The 20,006-nt window shown below is 48.1% G+C and overlaps 1 protein-coding gene across 2 annotated transcripts in view; it reads left to right on the top strand.

The window, feature by feature from the left end:
- CLASP1 (cytoplasmic linker associated protein 1) overlaps positions 1-19,602 on the top strand; it is a 275,021-nt gene extending 255,419 nt beyond the window's left edge. For both annotated transcript variants that reach the window (XM_007456358.1, XM_007456359.1), the window contains 3 exons: positions 4,686-4,892; positions 6,196-6,312; positions 19,288-19,602. In XM_007456358.1, the coding sequence (XP_007456420.1) occupies positions 4,686-4,892; positions 6,196-6,312; positions 19,288-19,374 (411 nt within the window). In that variant the 3' untranslated portion in view covers positions 19,375-19,602. The remainder of the gene's footprint in view (positions 1-4,685; positions 4,893-6,195; positions 6,313-19,287) is intronic.
- The last annotated feature ends 404 nt before the right edge of the window (positions 19,603-20,006 follow it).

Genomic DNA, 20,006 nt, shown 5'->3' with positions numbered 1-20,006 from the left:
ACCCAGCCTCTTCCGAGGGCCCAGCCATCCCGGCGTCCGAGGCGTCCTCCAGGGTGGGGACACGGCCCCCTCCTGGGCGCCCACCCTGTGACTCCATGGCATTGTCCCCCATCGGCCCTGATTCTACCCCTTGGGGTGGGACAGAATAAGTCTCCCACCTCGGAGCCTTTCCGCGTTCGAGACGGTGTTGCCCTGAATGCGCTTCTCCAGGGCGGGGGCTGTGATGGCCATGTGGTCAGAGACCATCCGTGCAGGCTATACCATCTGAAATTGTATATGTGCGTTTTCCAGGAGAAAGTCCTCGTCAGCGAGGTCTGGGAGATAAGGTTTCACGCTCCAAACTGATGTAAGCATTCTAGATTGGCATCCCCCCTCATTTTACTGATGAGGGAAACTGAGGCCCAGACAGTAGAAGAAACTCCTCCCACGTTCACCTCACTAGTTGAAGGCAGAGCCAGGTCCCCGAACTTGGACCCTGAAGCTTGCTCCTTTCCTCCCCGCGTCCTGTGGTGCCGGGCCTGGCAGATGGGGGATTCGCGTGCTGGGTTCAGGTCCCCGGTGGTGCCTGCCTGAGCTGGCAGCAGGCAGAGCAGTGCTGCCCACACCCCTGCCCCGCCCCACCAGAGACACAGCCGCCCCTCCACGGTGGGCACACCACGCTGGCGGGCACACGCCGGGCACCTGGCCTGTTCGGTGAGGCCTCCCCGGCCTTTCCCAGAAGGTGGCGCCAGCCTCTCCCTTCGGGAGCCATGGTTCCTGAACACCCACTGGCTGGCTGGCTGGCTGGCTGGCTTTTAGTCAGCCAGTTAGGCTGCCGCATCGGTGACAGAGCCCAGTCAAACCCTGGGAACTTAAAACACGCAATCCAAATTTTGACAGGTTCTGTGCTCTCAAAGAAACCTTATCTTTAAGCAAACATTCATCAATATTCTGAGTAATGATCTCATTTTTTAAAAAGTTAGATAAGGAAATTATGCTTTTCCTAGCTAGACACTGTTATTTCACTAACTTTGAAAAAGCAGAATTCCTGTGTTCCTTACCAGACTGCAGCAAAGTCAGCAGAACTAGAACAGTCTTGGTCACTTGGGGTAGATGACAGCCCAGAAGGCTGTCTGATCCCCCTTGCTCTCATCAGCATCCCTGCTCCCTTGGGAAACGTCTTTGCCGCCTCTGGCCACCTTGTCTGCTAGACAGTACTGTCCTCCTTCGTCTCTGCTGCCCGTGTTTACTTTTGCTCTCTGTTTGCTTACACTTATAATCTTTGCTGCTTATATTACACAGAACACAGGGGCAAAACCTAAAGTTCACCCTGAATTAGGCAGCGGGCCAGCCACTGGGAGCTTGGCATGTAGAGGGAAGTTGAGAATGCCGACCCGCCTTTTGCCAAAAACAGCATCTGTCTTGGGAAACTTGTTCTAACCTCAGTGAAAGAGGGGGCCTCAGACGGGCCTTCTTAAAGTGCAGCTTCTGGCATTTTCTTTTCAGGCATTTTCAGAAAACCTACATTTGATTAAACGCTTCCTGCAAGTGACGTCAAGAATTCGTGGAGTTTTATATGACAAAGTTCTCCTTGGGTTTGGGTTTCAGCTCAGCAGACCTGAGAAGGTCTGTTTCCCAGCAGCTCCCTGCAGGGTAACTCCTGTGACCTGGATGATAGCAGAGCTTGGGGAGGTTGGGGGGAGGAGGGGACCCCTCGTGATAGAGTCTCGCTGTGAACCTGGCCATTTATTTTCCTGAGGGGCGCCGGGAGGTTTCTAGTTTGCTCCTCTCAGGACTTAAGTGGCGCTGCTGGGACTTGAACCCCAGTCTGTCTCCCAAGCCAGTGTCTTCCCGCCCACTGAGCTGTGCCCACCTCCTGGTGGTCTCCTGAACTCCCCTACATCAGTGTTTTCCAACTTGAATATTGTCTATGAAATCATCCAGTATTTCATTTTTTTTCCCCATGTTTAAAAACTAAGGCCTCAGGTTTTGTCAGTTAGTTAGTATCACTCAGCTTTCTGACCAGTATGTTGTGACACCTGTAAACAGTGGTTTCTTACAGTAGAAGGGCATTGGTGTCTCACTGCGGGACCCGATTGGAGAAGGGACGGGCCCCCTCTTCCACTGTCTGCCTAGCCGTGTGTAACACGCCAGACGCCTGGCTCTGCCAGGTCCGCCGTGGACTGACCACACTCTCAGGGACATGCCTGAGCTCAGGAGGAAGCACAGCACTTCATCTAGTAATTGTTGCGTGATGGAGCCCTTCTAAGCAATATGCTGTCCCTCTCCAAACAAACCGATCACTGAGCATTTAAGTACACACACACACACACACACACACACACACACACACACACACACACACACTGTGGGGAAATGAGTTGGACAGACACTTACTGAGCACCTAGTGCATGATGATGGACACTGCTGGGCATGGGGACAGAAGGGTGGCCAACATGGGAGCTTGCCTTCAAGGAGCCCTTAGTCTAGTGGGGAGATGGCGTCAGCAGAGCAATGAAGTGCAGTGATCAGGGTGCCCCGGGGGTTCCGTGGGGGTGAGGGGGACCTGCCCGGCCAGGTCACTAGCGCAAGTGAGCAACTTTCAGGAAGAGTGAAGGGAGCTGGCGGGGCCCTGCAGCGGCTGGCGGGGCTCATCCTCGCCCAGTGTTCCCTCACACGCCTCGTTTCCTTGCGTGCCCGGTCATCGGGGTGGCCCTTTGGAGTGAGTATTGGACCGGGCAGACCCCTGGGCGTAGGCCCTGGGCCTCTGGACCGAGCCCTGGAGCCTCGTGGGGCACCTCAGCGGCCCAGCCCCACTTCTCTTCTGTTCCTCCACCAAGGCCGAGCTCAGAGCCGCACGGGCTCTGCAGCTACAGTCGTTGCTGTGTCATCTTTCTTAATCCAGATAGCTGTAAAAGTAGGTTTTTTGTTAATCCCCACTGTGGAATTTTTAAAAATTGAGGCTCCTCTTGGTAGAGGAATGAACTGAGGTGCGTCTGCTGCGCTGCACTCAAGAGGCTGAGCGTGTGCCTGTCCGACTCTGCCCTTCTTGGGGTGAGAGGTTAAAGGTCATTCAGACACCGCAGACTGTCTGCTGTCAGGGAACCTGAGTGGGACAAACCGCAGTTCATAGGCAACGGAGTTGGCAGGAGAAATATCACGATGGGCTTCCTTTAAATAGTCTCATTTCCGTGTGTGTGTGTGTCTGTGTCTGTATCTGTGTCTGTGTATATATGTGTGTGTCTGTATATATGTGTGTGCGTATATGTGTGTCTGTGTGTATATATGTGTGTGTCTATATATATGTGTATATATGTGTGTATATGTGTGTGTCTCTGTGTATATATGTCTGTGTGTATGTGTCTGTGTATGTGTGTGTATGTTTGTATATGTGTGTGTATATCTGTGTGTATATGTATGTGTGTATATGTGTATATATGTGTGTGCATGTTTGCGTATATATGTGTATGCATGTGTGTGCATATGTGTCTGTATATGTGTGTGTATATATTTGTGGGTCTGTGTGTGTATTGTGTGTCTGTGTATATATGTATGTGTATATCTTTGTATATGTGTGTATATCTGTGTATGTGTGTATATCTGTGTGTGTTTATATATATGTATGTGTGTGTATGTATGTGTATATGTGTGTGTATGTGTGGGTGTGTATATGTGTGTGGTGTATGTATGTGTGTGTATGTTTGTGTCTGTGTATACGTGTGTGTCTGTATGTATATATATCTGTGTGTATATATGTGTCTCTGTGTGTATGTATATGTGTATATGTGTGTATGTATATGTGTGTGCATGTGTATGTATATATATGTATGTGTGTATGTATATGTGTTTGTGTGTATATATGTCTGCGTGTATGTGTCTATGTATATATGTGTGTCTGTGTGTCTGTGTATATGTGTATGTATATGTGTGTGTATATATGTATGTGTGTATGTGTGTATATATGTGTGTGTGTGTCTGTATATGTATGTATATATGTGTGTGTATGTGTGTGTATGTGTGTGTATGTGTGTCTGTGTATATGTGTCTGTATATGTGTGTATATGTGTCATGTGTGTATGTGTATGTGTGTATGTGTGTCTGCGTGTATATATATGTATGTGTGTCTGTGTGTGTGTATGTGTATGTATGTATATGTGTGTGTGTGTGTGTGTGTGTGTGTGTGTGTGTGTGTGTGTGTGTGTGTGTGTGTGGAGTGAGAGGCCCTGAGCATGACTGGTGACTAGTGACTGCTTGCTGGCGGGGCTGGAGCCTTAGGAGCCCCGCGGGCCACCAGAGAAGTGTCCTGCTTCCTGTCCCTCACCAGCCACCTCCCGAGCCTTTGCCTCCTGTGCCTGCCCCACGTGGACCAGCCCGCCCTGACAGGCCCTGAGCTCAGCTCAGCTGCTGCCACACAGGAGTGCATGAGCACACACAGCACAGACAGAGCGGGGGGAGGGCAGTAGGGGAAGATGGCCCAGGCTGTCAGGTTTCTAAGGCCCTTAGGAGCCAGAGAGTAGGACAAGGCTCTTCTGCAGTATGGCTGCCCTCTACGGCCAGCCCACCCGGCTGACGCTGTTGGAGCGAAAGCGCAGCCGGGCCGGGGCCGGGGGCCGCCCAGTGCGGAGCGATGCGAGCCTGTCCCTGGGCTCGGGCGGCAGTGCTGTCTGGTGTGGCTGGAGCTCACCCACGCGCGGGCCATGTTTCAGGTGGTGAGGGCTGCCGAGGAGGCCGCCTCCACGCTGGCCAGCTCCATCCACCCGGAGCAGTGCATCAAAGTGCTGTGCCCCATCATCCAGACGGCCGACTACCCCATCAACCTGGCCGCCATCAAGATGCAGACCAAAGTCGTCGAGAGGATCGCCAAGGAGGCCTTGCTGCAGCTCCTCGCGGACATCATCCCGGGCCTGCTGCAGGTGGGCCCCCGAGGGGTGGGCGGGACAACCGGGTGGTGCAGCCCCTGCCTAGACCGGGCCTTTCTCTGTCTTTTCTGGCCCACCCTCTGCTGAATGCACAGGAAGATCTTCCTGGCAGCCCAGGCCTGTGGCTCACAGAAGGAACTTTCTGTTTACTGTGAACATGTTTTGATCTTTCTTCGTTGTTCCTTCTTTACTGCACGGCAGTGGGCCCAGCCCTGGGCAGGGTGGGCTGTGGAGCCCAGCATCAAACAGTGGTCCTGGCTCTCATCCGTCCAGCTAATATTAATTAAAAACCCTCGTGAGCATGAGGCGTTGAATTAAGTAGACTCTGGAAGACGAGGTGTTTTCCACTGTTGGGACCCTACCTCAAGGAGTCTCCAGCCCGCTCCAGGACCCGGTACAGCCGTACAGACGGTCGTGGGTGAGGGCGGGTGCCGTGTGCTGAGTTGCTGCCACGGGGGTGCAGGTAGGGGCTTCTGAGATCGGGGTGGGGGCTGACCTCTGGGTTGGGGTGTCAGAGAGAGACGGGCTCAGAGAAGAAGTGATTTAGAGTTGAGCCCTAGGGAGAGGTTTCAGTGGGGAAGAGTAGAGAGACATCAGCTTTACACTTAATAAATGCTGCTGTTTGCTGAGTGCTGGGCTCAGAAATTTAAACACATACAGCCGGGCACTGGCTTATTCCAGGCAGAGGGAAAGACACAAAGGCGGAAAGGTCCAGAGGGCTGTTCGGAGGAGAGCAGACAGTCCCACCTGGGTGTGGGGCGGGGGGAGGCCGACGGGCAGGTTGTGGTCCAGCTGGAGAGGGATGCGAAGGTCTGGCTGCGGGCAGATGTTCCCTGCAGTCCGTGGACAGTGGAGTTTTGCCCACAAGAGTGAGCGACATGGTTCTCATTTCTTGAAAGGGGTTTGCATGTGTGAGGTTTGCTTTACCATGGCGAGAAATAGGAAAGAAGCCAGGTATTTTTCCCCTTAATTTCCTTTTCTCATTCTGTTCTCTCGTGACGTCTCTTGGCTGGTGCTGCCTGGCAGCTCGTGATACAGCATCTATCTGTGTGGAGGAGACCAGCTCGCCGGCCTCCAGCCTCCCACCCCGGAAGCAGCTCACTCTTTGGCACTCTTACATGTGGCCTCTCCGGGGCGAGAGCTCTCAGGGTTCACAGGCAGAGCTCAAGTGTATCCAGGCCGCTCCGGACAAGGTCGAGGTTGAACCGAGAGGGCGTTTGTGGAAACGTTGATGAAATATTGACAGTCAGGCAAAGCTTTGATCTCGTTTCCTTTCTGTGTCCCTCTCTGACTGCAGGGTTACGACAACACCGAGAGCAGCGTGCGTAAGGCCAGCGTGTTTTGCTTAGTGGCGATTTATTCCGTAATCGGAGAAGAGTTGAAACCTCACCTGGCACAGCTCACGGGCAGCAAGGTGTGTATAGTATTACACGGGCGGGTCGTACACCTGGGCCTGCTGGCGCGTCGCAGACTTGCTGCCCTGAAGCTCTGGGCTCCGCACGGGCTTCCTCAGCACGTGCGTTCTAGCTGGGCCTTATTCTCCAGAGGCATTTCTCTAAAGACGAAGTGACCGGCCGTTTAGTGAAGTCACTAAGGTACAACGCGGTCTGTCGTCACTCCAGTTTTTGAAACGATAGCTTTGAACTTCTAGTTTATCCCAAAAAGGAAGATGACTTTCTTTAGAAACCAGCTTGTTTTCTCCCCCCGAAACACTAAGGACGTTTACCTGCTGGCTTCACACAAGGCCTGGGGGGGCTCCAGGTCCCTGTGGGGTGAGGACGGTGACCCTGCACGTGACCTGCCCGGGGGCCCACAGTGATCTCACTCTGGAAGCCGGGCTTTTTATTCCCTGGGCTGCCTCTCACCTTCCTTCTAGACTCAGGGTCAGAAAATGGGACAAAAGGACGATCGGCCCATGGAAGGTGACGGGGGCTGGCGTGCTTGTTGGTTGAAAAATAAACTCACATCTGGTGAACCGCCAGGGGAGAGCAGGTGGCCACCCTCGAGCTCTGGCTGGAGAGGCCAGGGCCTGGGCCGCAGGGCAAACGTGTCACCATGAAGTTACAGAGGCCCTGGGCAGGGGTGCAGATCCACGAGCGCAAAGCCTGCAGCGCCTGGCCTTCCTCCTTAGAAAAGAAGGGAGCAGAGGTGAAGCTCGTGGCTTTTCAGTAGAGCTGTTCCTTTGACACAGTTGGCGAGCATCACCGCTCACAGGGTTCTGGCAAAGCTGGCTCTACTGCCTTCGCCCGAGCAGGGCTCCCACCCTCGGCACTGCCGACACCTCGGGCCACTTCCTGGTGGAGGCGCCACCCCTGAGGTCCCAGGAGCGCACCCCACCCTCAGTTGATGTCCCCACACCTGGCCAGGTGTCCTCTCGGGGCAGAATCAGCCCTGGTGGAGAACCACTGGTCCAGAAGGAGACACTTGACTCTTCCCGCAGACAGAAACCAGCAGCGGGGCTGGCAGGTGTGGAGGCCGCTTCCCCTGATTCCACTTCCCGAGGTCCCCGTCCAGCCTTCCTGGCCACGGCTTGCAGGACCCTGAGCTGAGAGTGCCGAGCAGTGTGCTGGGCCGGGAGCCCCCCTCCCTCTGTGGCCGCCGTCGGAGGCCCTGAATGGTCCCTGGCAGTGGTGGGGACGGCACAGACAGTCTTCACAAAAGGAATTAGATTTGTAAAATGGGAAATTCACCCAAAAGTAATATTAGCCAGACCTCGGTTTTCTGGTACTTTCTACTCTCGTGAGTAAGGGAGCTGCACTGCCATCTCATGTGCCCCCTCCAGCAAGGGGCTGAGAAAACGCAGGTGTCCTCTCATCCCTGTCCTGCGGTTGACCTGCTGCCCCTTGCAGCGGCGGTCTCGGGTCTGGAGCCCAGTCCTGATTGGAGCCAGTATTCCCATCTCCCCGCTGATGATGTCGGTCAGCTCGGAGGGCTTGGGGAGGCTGGCCACACACCTGTCCCCTGGGGCAGCACAGAGCTTCTGGCCGTTACAGTTTTTATAGGTGAGAACTCCGGTGTGTTAACGTGAACCTGGTAGACTCCAGCGTACATCTCCTAAAACAAACACTCTCCCACCCAGACCCCCAAAATGGGTAGCTAACAACACATGGTGCTAAGTTAGAAACAGAGAATCAAGCCATGGCTTCCAGTTGCTGTGTGTCACCAAGCCCATCAGACTCTCCTTCCACTACTTAAATGAAGTTAATAAATGACATCAAGTTCTGTAGAGAAAGGCTGGTGCAAGGCCAGGGAAGGAAGCTGTGAGGTGCATTTGAGAAGTGTCCCGTTGCCATGGCAGCAGTACTGGCCTTAGGATCAGAAAACCTGTCCCCCACTGACTAGCTGTATGACTTTGAGCAACCTTTCCCTTGTGCTCTCTCTCTCTCTCTCTCTCTCTGTAGAATACAGGTAACATAAAATTTACTATCTTAACCATTTGTAAGTGTACAGTTCACAGACACTAAGTACATTCATATTATGCATATTCATCACCGCCATCCACCTCCTGAGCTCTTTGCACCTTGGATAACTGAAATCCGTAATATTCCCCCTCGCCCCCGGCCCCTGGCACCCACCATTCTACTTTCTGTCTCTGTGAGTGTAAAATACTCATAAGTGGAATCATACAGTATTTGTCTATTCGTGACTGGCTTATTTCACTGAGCATAATGTTCTCTAGGTTCACCCATGTTGTAGCAGGTGTCAGAATTTCCTATTTATTTATTTATTTTTGGCTGTGTTGGGTCTTCATTGCTGCACATGGGCTTTCTCTAGTTGCGGCGAGCGGGGCCTACTCTTGGTTGTGGTGCGCGGTCTTCTCATTGCGGTGGCTTCTCTTGCTGCGGAGCATGGGCTCCAGGCACACGGGCTTCAGTAGTTGTGGCACGTGGGCTCAGTACTTGTGGCTCACGGGCTCTAGAGCGCAGGCTCAGTAGTTGTGGCGCACGGGCCTAGTTGCTCTGTGGCATGTGGGATCTTCCCGGACAAGGGCTCGACCCCGTGTCCCCTGCATTGGCAGGCGGGTTCTTAACCACTGCGCCACCAGGGAAGCCCCTTCCCTTCTTTTTAAGGCTGAATAACAGTTCATTGAATGTACATGCAGCATTTTGCTTATCCGTTTCTTGGTAATGGCCTTGTGGGCTGTTTCCACTTGTTGGCTATTATGAGTAATGCTGCTATGAACATGGTGGTACAGATACCTCTCTGAGACCCCACTTTCAATTCTCTTGGGTATATATCCAGGATTGGAGTTGCAGGATCATATGATAACTGCCAAACTGTTTGCCACAGCAGCTGCACCATTTCACATTCCCACCACCAACGTACAAGGGTTTCAGTTTCTCCACATCCTCGCCAGCACTTGTTTTCTTCTCTTCTTTTTCGATAATAGCCATCCTCATGGGTGGTGTGAGGCGATATCTCAGTGTAGTTTTGATTTGCATCTCCCTAATGATTGGTAATGTTAAGCATCTTTTCATATGCTTGTTGGCCAGTTGTATATCTTCTTCAGGGAAATGTCTATTCAAGTCCTTTGCCCATTTTTGGATCATGTTGTTTGTTTTTCTGTTATTGTTGAGTTATAGAAGTTCTCTCTATATTCTGGATATCAATCCCTTGACCTTTGATGCACAAAATTTTTTAGTTTTCGTGAAATCCAATTTGTCTATTATTTTTTTGCCTGTGCTTCTGGTGTCATATTCAATAACCATTTCCAAACCCAGTGTTGTGAAGCTTTTGCCCTGTGTTTTCTTCTAACAATTTAAAAATTTTAGCTTTTAATGCAGGTCTCTGATCCATTTTGAGTTAATTTTTGTGTATGGTGTTAGGTAAGGGTCCAACTTCATTCTTTTGTGTGTGGATATTCAGTTTTTCCAATACCATTTGTTGAAAAGACCTTCTGTTTCTTCAGAGAACCTCACTGGAATTTTGATAGGGGTTTCATTGAATCTATAGATAGCTTTGGGTAGTATTGACATCCTAACAGTATTGACTTCCAATCCATGAACACGGGATGTCTTTTTTTTTTTTAACCTCCATACTGTGATGAGTTGTTGTTTGTTTTTAGTTTTTTATACTTTTTTTCACGGTACGTGGGCCCCTCACTGTTGTGGCCTCTCCCGTTGTGGAGCACAGGCTCCGGACGCACAGGCTCAGTGGCCATGGCTCATGGGCCTAGCCGCTCTGCGGCATGTGGGATCTTCCCGGACCAGGGATCGAACCCGTGTCCCCTGCATTGGCAGGCGGATTCTTAACCACTGCGCCACCAGGGAAGCCCAGAGTTTTCATTTTTAGTCTATAGAAATGCAGTTCAGTTTTGCTAACTGATTTTGTATTCTGCTACTTTGCTGAATTCTTTTATTAGTCTTAATGCTTTTTTGTAGAATCTTTAGTATTTTATACCTGTGAGATCACAGTTGTCCCTTGGTATCCACTGGGATTGCCACAGATAACAAACTCTGCAGATGCTCAAGTCCCGTACCTGTGGTTCCACTTCTGTGTAGCCAACTGACCACAGATGGTGTAGTGCTGTGTGTGTTGAAAAAAATCCCTGTATAAGTGGACCTGCGCAATTCAAACCTGTGTTGCTCAAGGGTAAACTGTATGTCATCTATGAACAAAGATAATCTTGCTTCTTCCTTTCCAATGTGGATATTTTTTTTTTTCTTTTCCTGCCTCATTGCTCTGGCTGTAACTTATTAATAGAAATGCTGAAAGTAGGCATCCTTGTTCCTCATCTTAAAGGAAAAGTTTTCAGTCTTTTACCGTCAAGCATAATGTTCACAGTGTGCTTTTCATATCTAGCTTTTGATATGTTGAGATACAGGCAGCCTCAGAGAGAGTGCGGATTCGGGTCCAGATCACTGCGGTAAAGCGAATATTGCAATGAAACAAGTCACACAAATTTTTTGGTTTCCCGGTACGTATAAAAGTTATGTCTTTACTATACTGTAGTCTATTAAGTGTGCAATAGCATTATGTCTAAAAAAAGTCAATATACCTACCTTAATTTTTTAAAAGTTATTGCTAAATAATGCTAGCCATCATCTGAGCCTTCAGTGAGTCATAATCTTTTTGCTGGTGGAGGGTCTGGCCTCAGTGTTGATGCTGCTGACTGATCAGGGCAGTGGCTGCTGAAGGTGAAGGTGGCCGCAGCAGTTTCCTAAAATAAGACAATAGTGAAGTTTGCTGAATCGATCGACTCTTCACAATTTCTCTGTTGCAGCAATGCTGTTTGATAGCATTTTACCCACAGTAGAATTTCTTTCAAAATCGGAGTCAATCCTCTCGAACCTGCCACTGCTTTATCAAGTAAGTCTGTGTAATAATCTAAATCCTTGGTTGTCATTTCACCAGTCTTCACAGCGTCTTCACCAGGAGTCGATTCTGTCTCAAGAAACCACTTTCACATGAGATCCCCCTAAGCTCCGGATTTGTATCTCTGGATTTGGGTTAGTGGAGAAAAAAATTAAGAAATCATGCAACTGAACTAGATCTCACTAGTTGGTGATGCTCCAGAGGAAAGTCAATGTCATGATGGGGAAAAGTGAAATTCAATATCCTAGCTCCTAATACTCTGATCTCCTGCAGCAGAATTCAAATTTTACCCTTAGCTCTACAAGCTCAGTTGCTACTCTCCTTTAATGGAAACTTAAGTGCACACTGAGGGCAGGATTTGGCTCAAAGACTTTCTACACTGCACTAAACATTCCTGTTGTTAAAAGCAGCACCTTTACACATATATGCCGTTACAAACTAAGACTGAATTTCCAGACAAGATGTAAAATGCAGACTTTGGAGATGAGTGCAGAACAGTTTAAAGTATTTCACCAACTCCTCTACCAAAAACAAACCAACAGACAAACAAAACCTTTGCCTCTTCCAGAGTCAGGCAACTTCCCCAAAGTCATCAGGCAGCCAGAATTTCCCAAGGATTCTGAAGGTACAATTCTCTGTTTCTTGGATTTCATGACACCCTCCCCATTCCTTTAGAGAGGTATTTCATGGTTTGTATTTCTTTTTTTAAAAACTCATTAAAATTAATTTTGCTTTGAAAGGAAAAAAAAAAAAACACTTTCTTTGCTCATCTGTAAGAAGCAACTCCACAGGCACTGTTTTTTGGGGGTTTTTTGGTGGTACGCAGGCCTCTCACTGTTGTGGCCTCTCCCGTTGCGGAGCACAGGCTCCGGATGTGCAGGCTCAGCGGCCATGGCTCACGTGCCCAGCCACTCCGCGGCATGTGGGATCTTCCCAGACCGGGGCACGAATCCGCTTCTCCTGCATCGGCAGGCGGACTCTCAACCGCTGTGCCACCAGGGAAGCCCTGCACTAATGTTTTATCATGAGATTTTATCAATTCAGTCCCATCTTCAGGCTCCACTTCTAATTCTAGTTCTCCTGCTGTTTCCACCACATCTGCAGTTCCTCCCCTGAAGTCTTGAACCCCTCAAAGGCGTCCAGGAGGGTTGGAATCAACTTCTTCCAGACTCCTGTTGATGTTGGTATTTTGGCCTGTTCCTGTGAATCAGAAATGTTCTTCATGGCACCTAGGATGCTGAATCCTTTCCAGAAGGTTTACAGTTGACTTTGCCCAGATCCATCAGAGGAAGCACCATGGCAGCAATCGCCTTACGAAATGTATTTCTTAAATAATAAGACTTGAAAGTCAGAATTATCCTTGACCTACGGGCTGCTGAATGGGTGTTGTGTTAGTAGGCATGAAACCAACATTAATCTTGTACATCTTCATCAGAGCTCTTGGGTGACCAGATACCCTGTCAATAAACAGTAATATTTTGAAAGGAGTCTTTTTTTCTGAGCTGTAGGTCTCAACAGTGGGCTTAAAATACTCAATCATGTTGTAAACCTGTGCTGTCATCCAGGCTTTGTTGTTGCATTTACAGAGCACAGGCAGAGTAGGTTGAGCATAATTCTTAAGAGCCCTGGGATTTTCAGAATGGCAAATGAATTTAAAGTCACCAGCTGCATTAGCTCCTAACGAGAGTCAGTCTCTCCTTGGAAGCTTTGAAGCCAGTCATTGGCTTCTCCTTTCTGGCTCTGAAAGTCCTAGACAGCATCTTCTTCCATTATAAGGCTGTTTAGCCTACATTGAAAATCTGTTGTTAGTGTAGCCACCTTCATGAACTATCTTAGCTAGATCCTCTGGAGCACTTGCTGCAGCTTCTACATCAGCACTTGCTGCTTCACCTGGCACTTTTATGTTACGCAGGCAGCTTCTTTCCTTAAACCTCATGAACCAACATCTGCCAGCATTAGACTTTTTTCCTGCAGCTTCCTCATCTCTCTCAGCCTTCCTAGAATGGAAGAGAGTTAGGCCCTTGATCTGTAATAGGTTTGGGCTTAAGGGAATGTTGTGGCTGGTTTGATCTTCTGTACAGACCACTAAAACTTTCTCCATATCAGCAGTAAGGCTATTTTGCTTTCTTATCATTCGTGTATTCACTGGAGCAGCACTTCCAGTTTCTTTCAAGAACTTTTCCTTTGCATTCACAGCTTGGCTAACTGTGGCACGAGAGGCCTAGCTCTTGGCCTGTCTCAGCTTTCAATATGCCTTCCTCACTACGCTTAATCATTTCTAGCTTTTGATTTGAAGTGACAGAAGTGCAGCTCTTTCACTTGAACATTTCAGGCCACTGTAGGGTTATTAATTGGCCTAATTACAATATTGTTGTGTCTCAGGGACTAGGGAGGTGCAAGTACAGGGAGAGAGACCCGGGAATGGTGGGTCTCTCGCGCAGTCAGAACACAGACATCTGTGGATGACATCTGCTCTCTTTACATATGGGCGTGGTTCGTGCCACCCCAAACAACTATAGTCATAACATAAAAGAACACTGACCACAAATCACCATGAGAAGTATAATAGTAATGAAAAGTCTGAAATAATTGTGAGAATTACCAAAATGGGACAGTGACATGAAGGGAGCCATGCTGTTGGAAAATGGCACTCATGGACTTGCTTGATGCAGGGTGTTCACAAACCTTCAATTTCGGGGAAAAAACACAGTATCTGTGAAGTATGTTAAAGTGAAGCACAATAAAACAAAGTATGCCTATACTTTTCTTCTATTCCTAGTTTGTTTGGTATTTTTATCATGAAAAGATACTGAATTTTGCCAAATACTTTTTCTGTATCAATTGAGATGATCCTTTGGTTTTTGTTTGTTTCTTTCTTAATTTTTTAAAATTAATTAATTTATTTATTTTTGGCTACGTAGGGTCTTCGTTGCTGCGCGCGGGCTTTTCTCTAGTTGCAGTGAGTGGGGGCTACTCTTCATTGCGGTGCACGGGCTTCTCATTGTGGTGGCTTCTCTTGTTGTGGAGCACGGGCTCTAGGCACGCGGGCTTCAGCAGTCGTGGCACACAGGCCCAGTAGTTGTTGCTCGCAGGCTCTAGGGCACAGGCTTAATAGTTGTGGCGCATGGGCTTAGTTGCTCCGAGGCATGTGGGATCTTCCCAGACCAGGGCTTGAACCCATGTCCCCTGCATTGGCAGGTGGATTCTTAACCACTGCACCACCAGGGAAGTCCCTGGGGTTTTTTGTTTGTTTGTTTTTGTTTTTTCCTTCATTCTCTTAATGTGGTGTATTATATTTATCAATTTTTGTATGTTGAACCGTCCTTGCATTTCAGGAATAAATCCCACTTAGTCATGGTATTAAAGCCTCTTAATGTGCTGTTGAATCTGGTTTGCCAGTCTTTTCTTGAGGATTTTTGCATCAGTGTTCATAAGGGCTATTGATCTGTAGTTTTCTTGTTATGTCTTCATCTGGCTTTGATATCAGGAGAATGCTGACCTCATAGCATGAATTCAGAAGTGTTCCTTCCTCTTCAGTTTTCTAGAAAAAATTGAGAAGGATTGTGTCAGTTCTCTAAATGTTGGTAGAATTCACCAATGAAGCCACCTGGTCAGGGGCTTTTCTTTGTCAGATTTTTGATTACTGATTCAATCTCTTTACTAGTTATGGGTCTGTTCAGGTTTCGCTTTTCTTCTTGATAGGTGTTGTGTTTCTAGGAGTTTGTCCATTTCATCTAAGTTAGCTAATTTGTTGGTGTACAGTTACTCATAGTATTCTCATGATCTTTTTGATTTCTCTAGAATCAGTCATAATGTCCCCACATTTGTTTCTGATTTTAACAATTTGAGTCTTCTCTCTTTTTCTGTTAGTTAACTTAGCTAAAGGTGTGTCAATTTTGTTGATTCTTTTTCAAAGAACCAAGTTTTGGTTTTGTTACCTCTATTTTTTGTTTCATTTATCTCTGCTCTAATCTTTATTATTTTCTTTCTGCTAGCTTGGGGTTTAATTTATTATTCTTTTTCTAGTTCCTTAAGATATATAAAGTTAGGTTGTTGATACAAATCTTCCTTCTTTTTTATATAGTTATGAATTTCTCTCTTTGCACTGCTTTTGCTGTATCCCATAAATTTTGGTATGTTGTTTTCATCTGTCTCAAGGTATTTTCCTATTTCCTTTGTGATTTCTTCTTTAACCCAATGGTTGTTTAAGAGTGTGCTGTTCAATTTCCACAAATTTGTGAATTTTTCAGTTTTCTTTTTGTTACTGATTTCTGAGTTCATCTATTGTGGTCAGAAAAGTTACTTTGTATCATATTTATCTTTTAAAATGTATCGAGGCTTAATCTGTGGCCTAACATATGGTCTATCTTGGGAAGGTCTCATGTGCACTTGAGAAGAATGTGTATTCTTGTGTAGAATGTTTTGCATATGTCTTTTAGATCTAGTTGATTTATTGTGTTGTTCAAGTCCTCTAGAGTGGAATATTGAAGTCTCCCAACTATTACTATAAAACTATTTCTCCCTTCCATGCTGTCAGTTTTTGCTTCATATATTTTGATGGCATGTTCTTAGATGTGTAATTATAAATATTAAATTTTCTTGCTGTATTGCTCTTATATTGATATGTAATGTCCATCTGTTTCTTGTAACCTTTTTTGATTTAAACTGTATTTTGTCTGATATTAGTGTAGCTACCCTGTACTCTTGGTTACTGTTTGCATGGAATATCCTTTTCCATTCTTTCACTTTCAACCTATTTGTGTCTTTGGATCAAAAGTGAGTCTCTAGTAGACAACATATAGTTGAATCATGGTTTTCTTTTTATCCATTTTTCCAATCTTTGTCTTTTGATTGGAGAATTTAACTCATTCACATTTAAAGCAATTACTGATAAGGAAGAGATTTCTGTCATTGTAGTATTTGCTTTCTATGTCCCTTATAGCTTTTTTGTCCCTCATTTTCTACACTATTGTTTTGTGTTTGTTTGCTTTTTGTACTGAAACGTTTTAATTCCCTTCTCATCTCCTTTTGTGTATATTCTATACCTGTTTTATTTGTGGATTACATTTGACATCCTAAAGTTATAATCCTCTAATTTGAATTTGTACCAGCTCATTGAGCAAGCTTTCTGAACCCTGGCCTTTTCATTTGTAAAATAGGAGAACCTGTTCTGCCTACCTCAAAGGATTGCTTTCAGGCCCAAATGTGATAATCAGTGTAAAGCTTGTAAACCGTTGAACATATACACATCATTCACTCTATTACCATCATCTTTTCCTTGTACTTGCAATTATGTTCTAGACTTGACTAGGTAGATACAGTAGGGGTTCTGATTTGTAAATAACTATTAGCAATGTTTAGCAGCTCATTTTTAACCAGGCTTTCATAGAAATATAACTATCCTGCTTTCTAGATCACTTTTTTCTTCTTTAAAAACTCTAGTGGGAAGCAGCAGCATAGCACAGGGAGATCAGCTTGGTGCTTTGCGATGACCTAGAGGGGTGGGATTGGGGAGGGTGGGAGGGAGGCTCAAGAGGGAGGGGATATGGGGACATATGTATGCATATGGCTGATTCACTTTGGTGTACAGCAGAAACTAACATAGCATTGTAAAGCAATTATACTCCAATAAGATGTATTCAAAAAAAAAAGTCTGATTCAACAAGTACATGTTAGGAACCTGCTGTCTTCAGCACACTATGCTAAGGCACATGGGAAGAGCAAGAACTCATCCTGCCCTGACAGGACTGACACATGAGGAAACTTGTACAGCTGCCCAGGAGTGACCAGTGGACACGGTGGGACGGGCTCTGATTGCTGGGTCAGGGGCCTGGAGGAAGTGGGACTAGATTGGGCTGGGCTTGGCAGGACTGGGGAGCTGCACAGGGAGGGAAGGAGTGGACTGCAGGGAGGAACAGTGTGAACAGCTCAGGTAGGAGTAGGAGTGGGGTGCTCAGAGGACATGTTCTCCGAGCAGGGAGCTTCAGGAAGCACCTTGCAAGTGTCACTGCTCTGCATTTTGCAGATGGGAAAGTCGAGGCTCAAGAAATGTTTGCCTGAGGTCACAGAACTAGTTAGTGTTGGAGTTAGTTCTAGAATTCTGCTGGACCTGTTGAGCCTCAGGCCAGTGCTTTGTTGAATGTACCACGGCTCCCCTTGCACCTGGTTGGCCCTGGTCGTATCCTCCTGAGCCTTAGAGCTTTAGGAACCTTGTGTAAAATGATGGCACTTTGAGTTTTGTTTTCCTTTTTAATAAATTTATTTTAGTTTTGGCTGCACTGGGTCTTCGTTGTTGCACACGGGCTTCTCACTGTGGTGGCTTCTCGTTGCAGAGCGCGGGCTCTAGGCGTGTGGGCTTCAGTAGTTGTGCGCGGTCTCAGTAGTTGTGGCGCATGGGCTCAGTTACTCTGCGGCATGTGGGATCTTCCTGGGCCAGGGACTGAACCCATCCCCCTCCATTGGCAGGTGGATTCTTAACCACTGTGCCACCAGGGAGGTCCAGTGATGGCACTTTGATCACTACACTGACTATTCTATTGAAAGCTTTCAGATTTTGAAAGGTGTGGGATGCAAACAGACTGAGATACGTAGCATAAATTCCCGACACACTCCCTGCAGCTGAAAAGAGTAAGAGGCATTACAAGTCCTGATCTGGGGGGGACCCCCGGTGGGCTGCTGCGTGAAGACGCTCGGGCAGAGCCCTCCCGCCAGCTGCATGTCCCAGGCTCCACAGCCATGTGACTGAGCGTGCCTTGCTGGGGGTCAGGGAGACACTGCCTCGCGGGGGCTCTGCTGGTTGCTGGTCCTGTTCCCACCCATCATCCAAGGGCCCCGCTTTCTCCTGTGCCACACGCTCCACTCGGAGCATCTCTTCGTGGGTTCCCCGGGGACCAGCCGCTCCTCCCTAGGCAGCCTTATACTTGGCCTCACAGCCTGTTCAGAGACAGCAGCTAAAGAGCTGTGGAAGAGCTGTGGATAGTAAATATTCCCTTAATCTTACCAGTTGTGTGTTGTGTAGATTTTTATGGGCACTCTGCTTCTACAAATACCTGTTTCTTTTCATTCTTAATATGATCAGGCACACTATCAACATAGGAAGTTAGCGGCATTCAGCAAATATTTAAGAACCTACCATGTTACATGGTGCTTTAGGTATTTTGAGAGTCCAGGGGGCTTGAGTTAGAACTAAATGAGATGTCAGGCTTGGAAGCCCTTTCTTCATCAAGCACTGTGCCTGACTGATGGCACGTTGTTTAGTGACGTAGCGTCTGGCCTCAGGGAAGTTGAGTCTTGCTGGAAAGATCCAGCCCACTGCTCCCTGCAGCAGGAGGTGGCCTGTGCTGAGCCACAGTGGGCGGGGCTGGGGCCCGGGGCGCGGGAAGGCCATGGGGGCAGATGGGGACGGCCTCGGATTCCACGCACCTCAGGAGGTGTGCAACGGGGAAGGAGCAGCTTCTGCACACATGTGAGGGTTAGAAAACGTGACCTCTGACCTTGGCTTGCTTCTTCATGCTGATGGAGTGTGGCTTGCACCCTCTCTACCCACTGGGTTGGGTGGAGCCAGTGGCTGCCTTGCCCCTGAAGTGTGTGGATCTGCAGCCCTGAGGCCCACCTCGTGGTAACATGTTTCCCTCTTTTCGTGATAACCCCTCGCGCCCCCTCCTCTAGTCTGACCTCCCAATCGCGGTGGCCCTGGCCCCGGGCAGATGGCTTGGACCAGTGGTGGGCACTCAGGAAATGTCTGTGCAGTGAATTTCTCCAGTAAGGGACGTGCTGTTTTTTTTGTTTTTTTTCTGCGGTACGTGGGCCTCTCACTGTTGTGGCCTCTCCCGCTGCAGAGCACAGGCTCTGGACGCGCAGTCTCAGCGGCCATGGCTCACGGGCCCAGCCGCTCTGCGGCATTGTGGGATCTTCCCGGACTGGGGCACGAACCCGCGTCCGCTGCATCGGCAGGCTGACTCTCAACCACTGCGCCACCAGGGAAGCCCGGATGTGCTGTTCTGTTGTCACCTGGGTTTTCTTTCCTGCTCTGATTTTTTCCTCCTGCTCACCCGTTTGTATCTTCTCCTTGCAGATGAAGCTGCTCAACTTATACATAAAGAGAGCGCAGACCACGAACAGCAACAGCAGCTCCTCATCCGACGTCTCCACGCATAGTTAATGCGGCGCCAGAGTCCCCGTGTAGCCCTGGAAGCAATCGGTGGTGCCTCTCAGAGAACTCCCCCTCCCCCCCATCGGCTGCCCAGTCAGTACCAGGAGGCCCGCAAATATTTATTACAATCAGTATTTTGATCCCTTCCAGCTTTTGTGTAGAATCATACTGGTATTGAATGTAAAGGAAGCAAGGCCTGCATTGCATCTTCCTACAAAACAAAACAAAAGGAGTAAGAAAAGAAGAGCCATACTTAAACCGTCTTGTCCAGCCTGCTGAGGTCATAAAACCGTGTGTGTGGGGTGCAGTTTTTAAAAATCAGAGCTCTCTAGCCGATACCTGGTAGAAAGTAGCATTTTTCTCTTCAGTTAATAGGATTGGAGGAGGTTGGGTTAAGTTGTGTTTCTCTTTCATCTCATCCTCCTTGGTTTTGGGTGTGGCCTGTGTGGGGCAAAGCCCCACGCCTTCCACAACTGACACCATGAAAGGGTTTGTACGTTGTAAGTTGTGTTTTGAGACCTACTAAGAATATGAATCAAGTCTTGGCAAGAAGTGGGAGAAAAGCCTGAAGATGGCATTTTAACGAACATGTAGTAATCGTGCTCACTGTCTCCGGACCGGAGGCTGACGCCCTGCGCGGT

Source organism: Lipotes vexillifer, unplaced genomic scaffold, assembly GCF_000442215.2.
Source record: "Lipotes vexillifer unplaced genomic scaffold, Lipotes_vexillifer_v1.1 scaffold3, whole genome shotgun sequence".
In the NCBI taxonomy this organism is placed as follows: Eukaryota; Metazoa; Chordata; class Mammalia; order Artiodactyla; family Lipotidae; genus Lipotes; species Lipotes vexillifer.
This window is presented reverse-complemented; position numbering and strand designations above follow the sequence as displayed.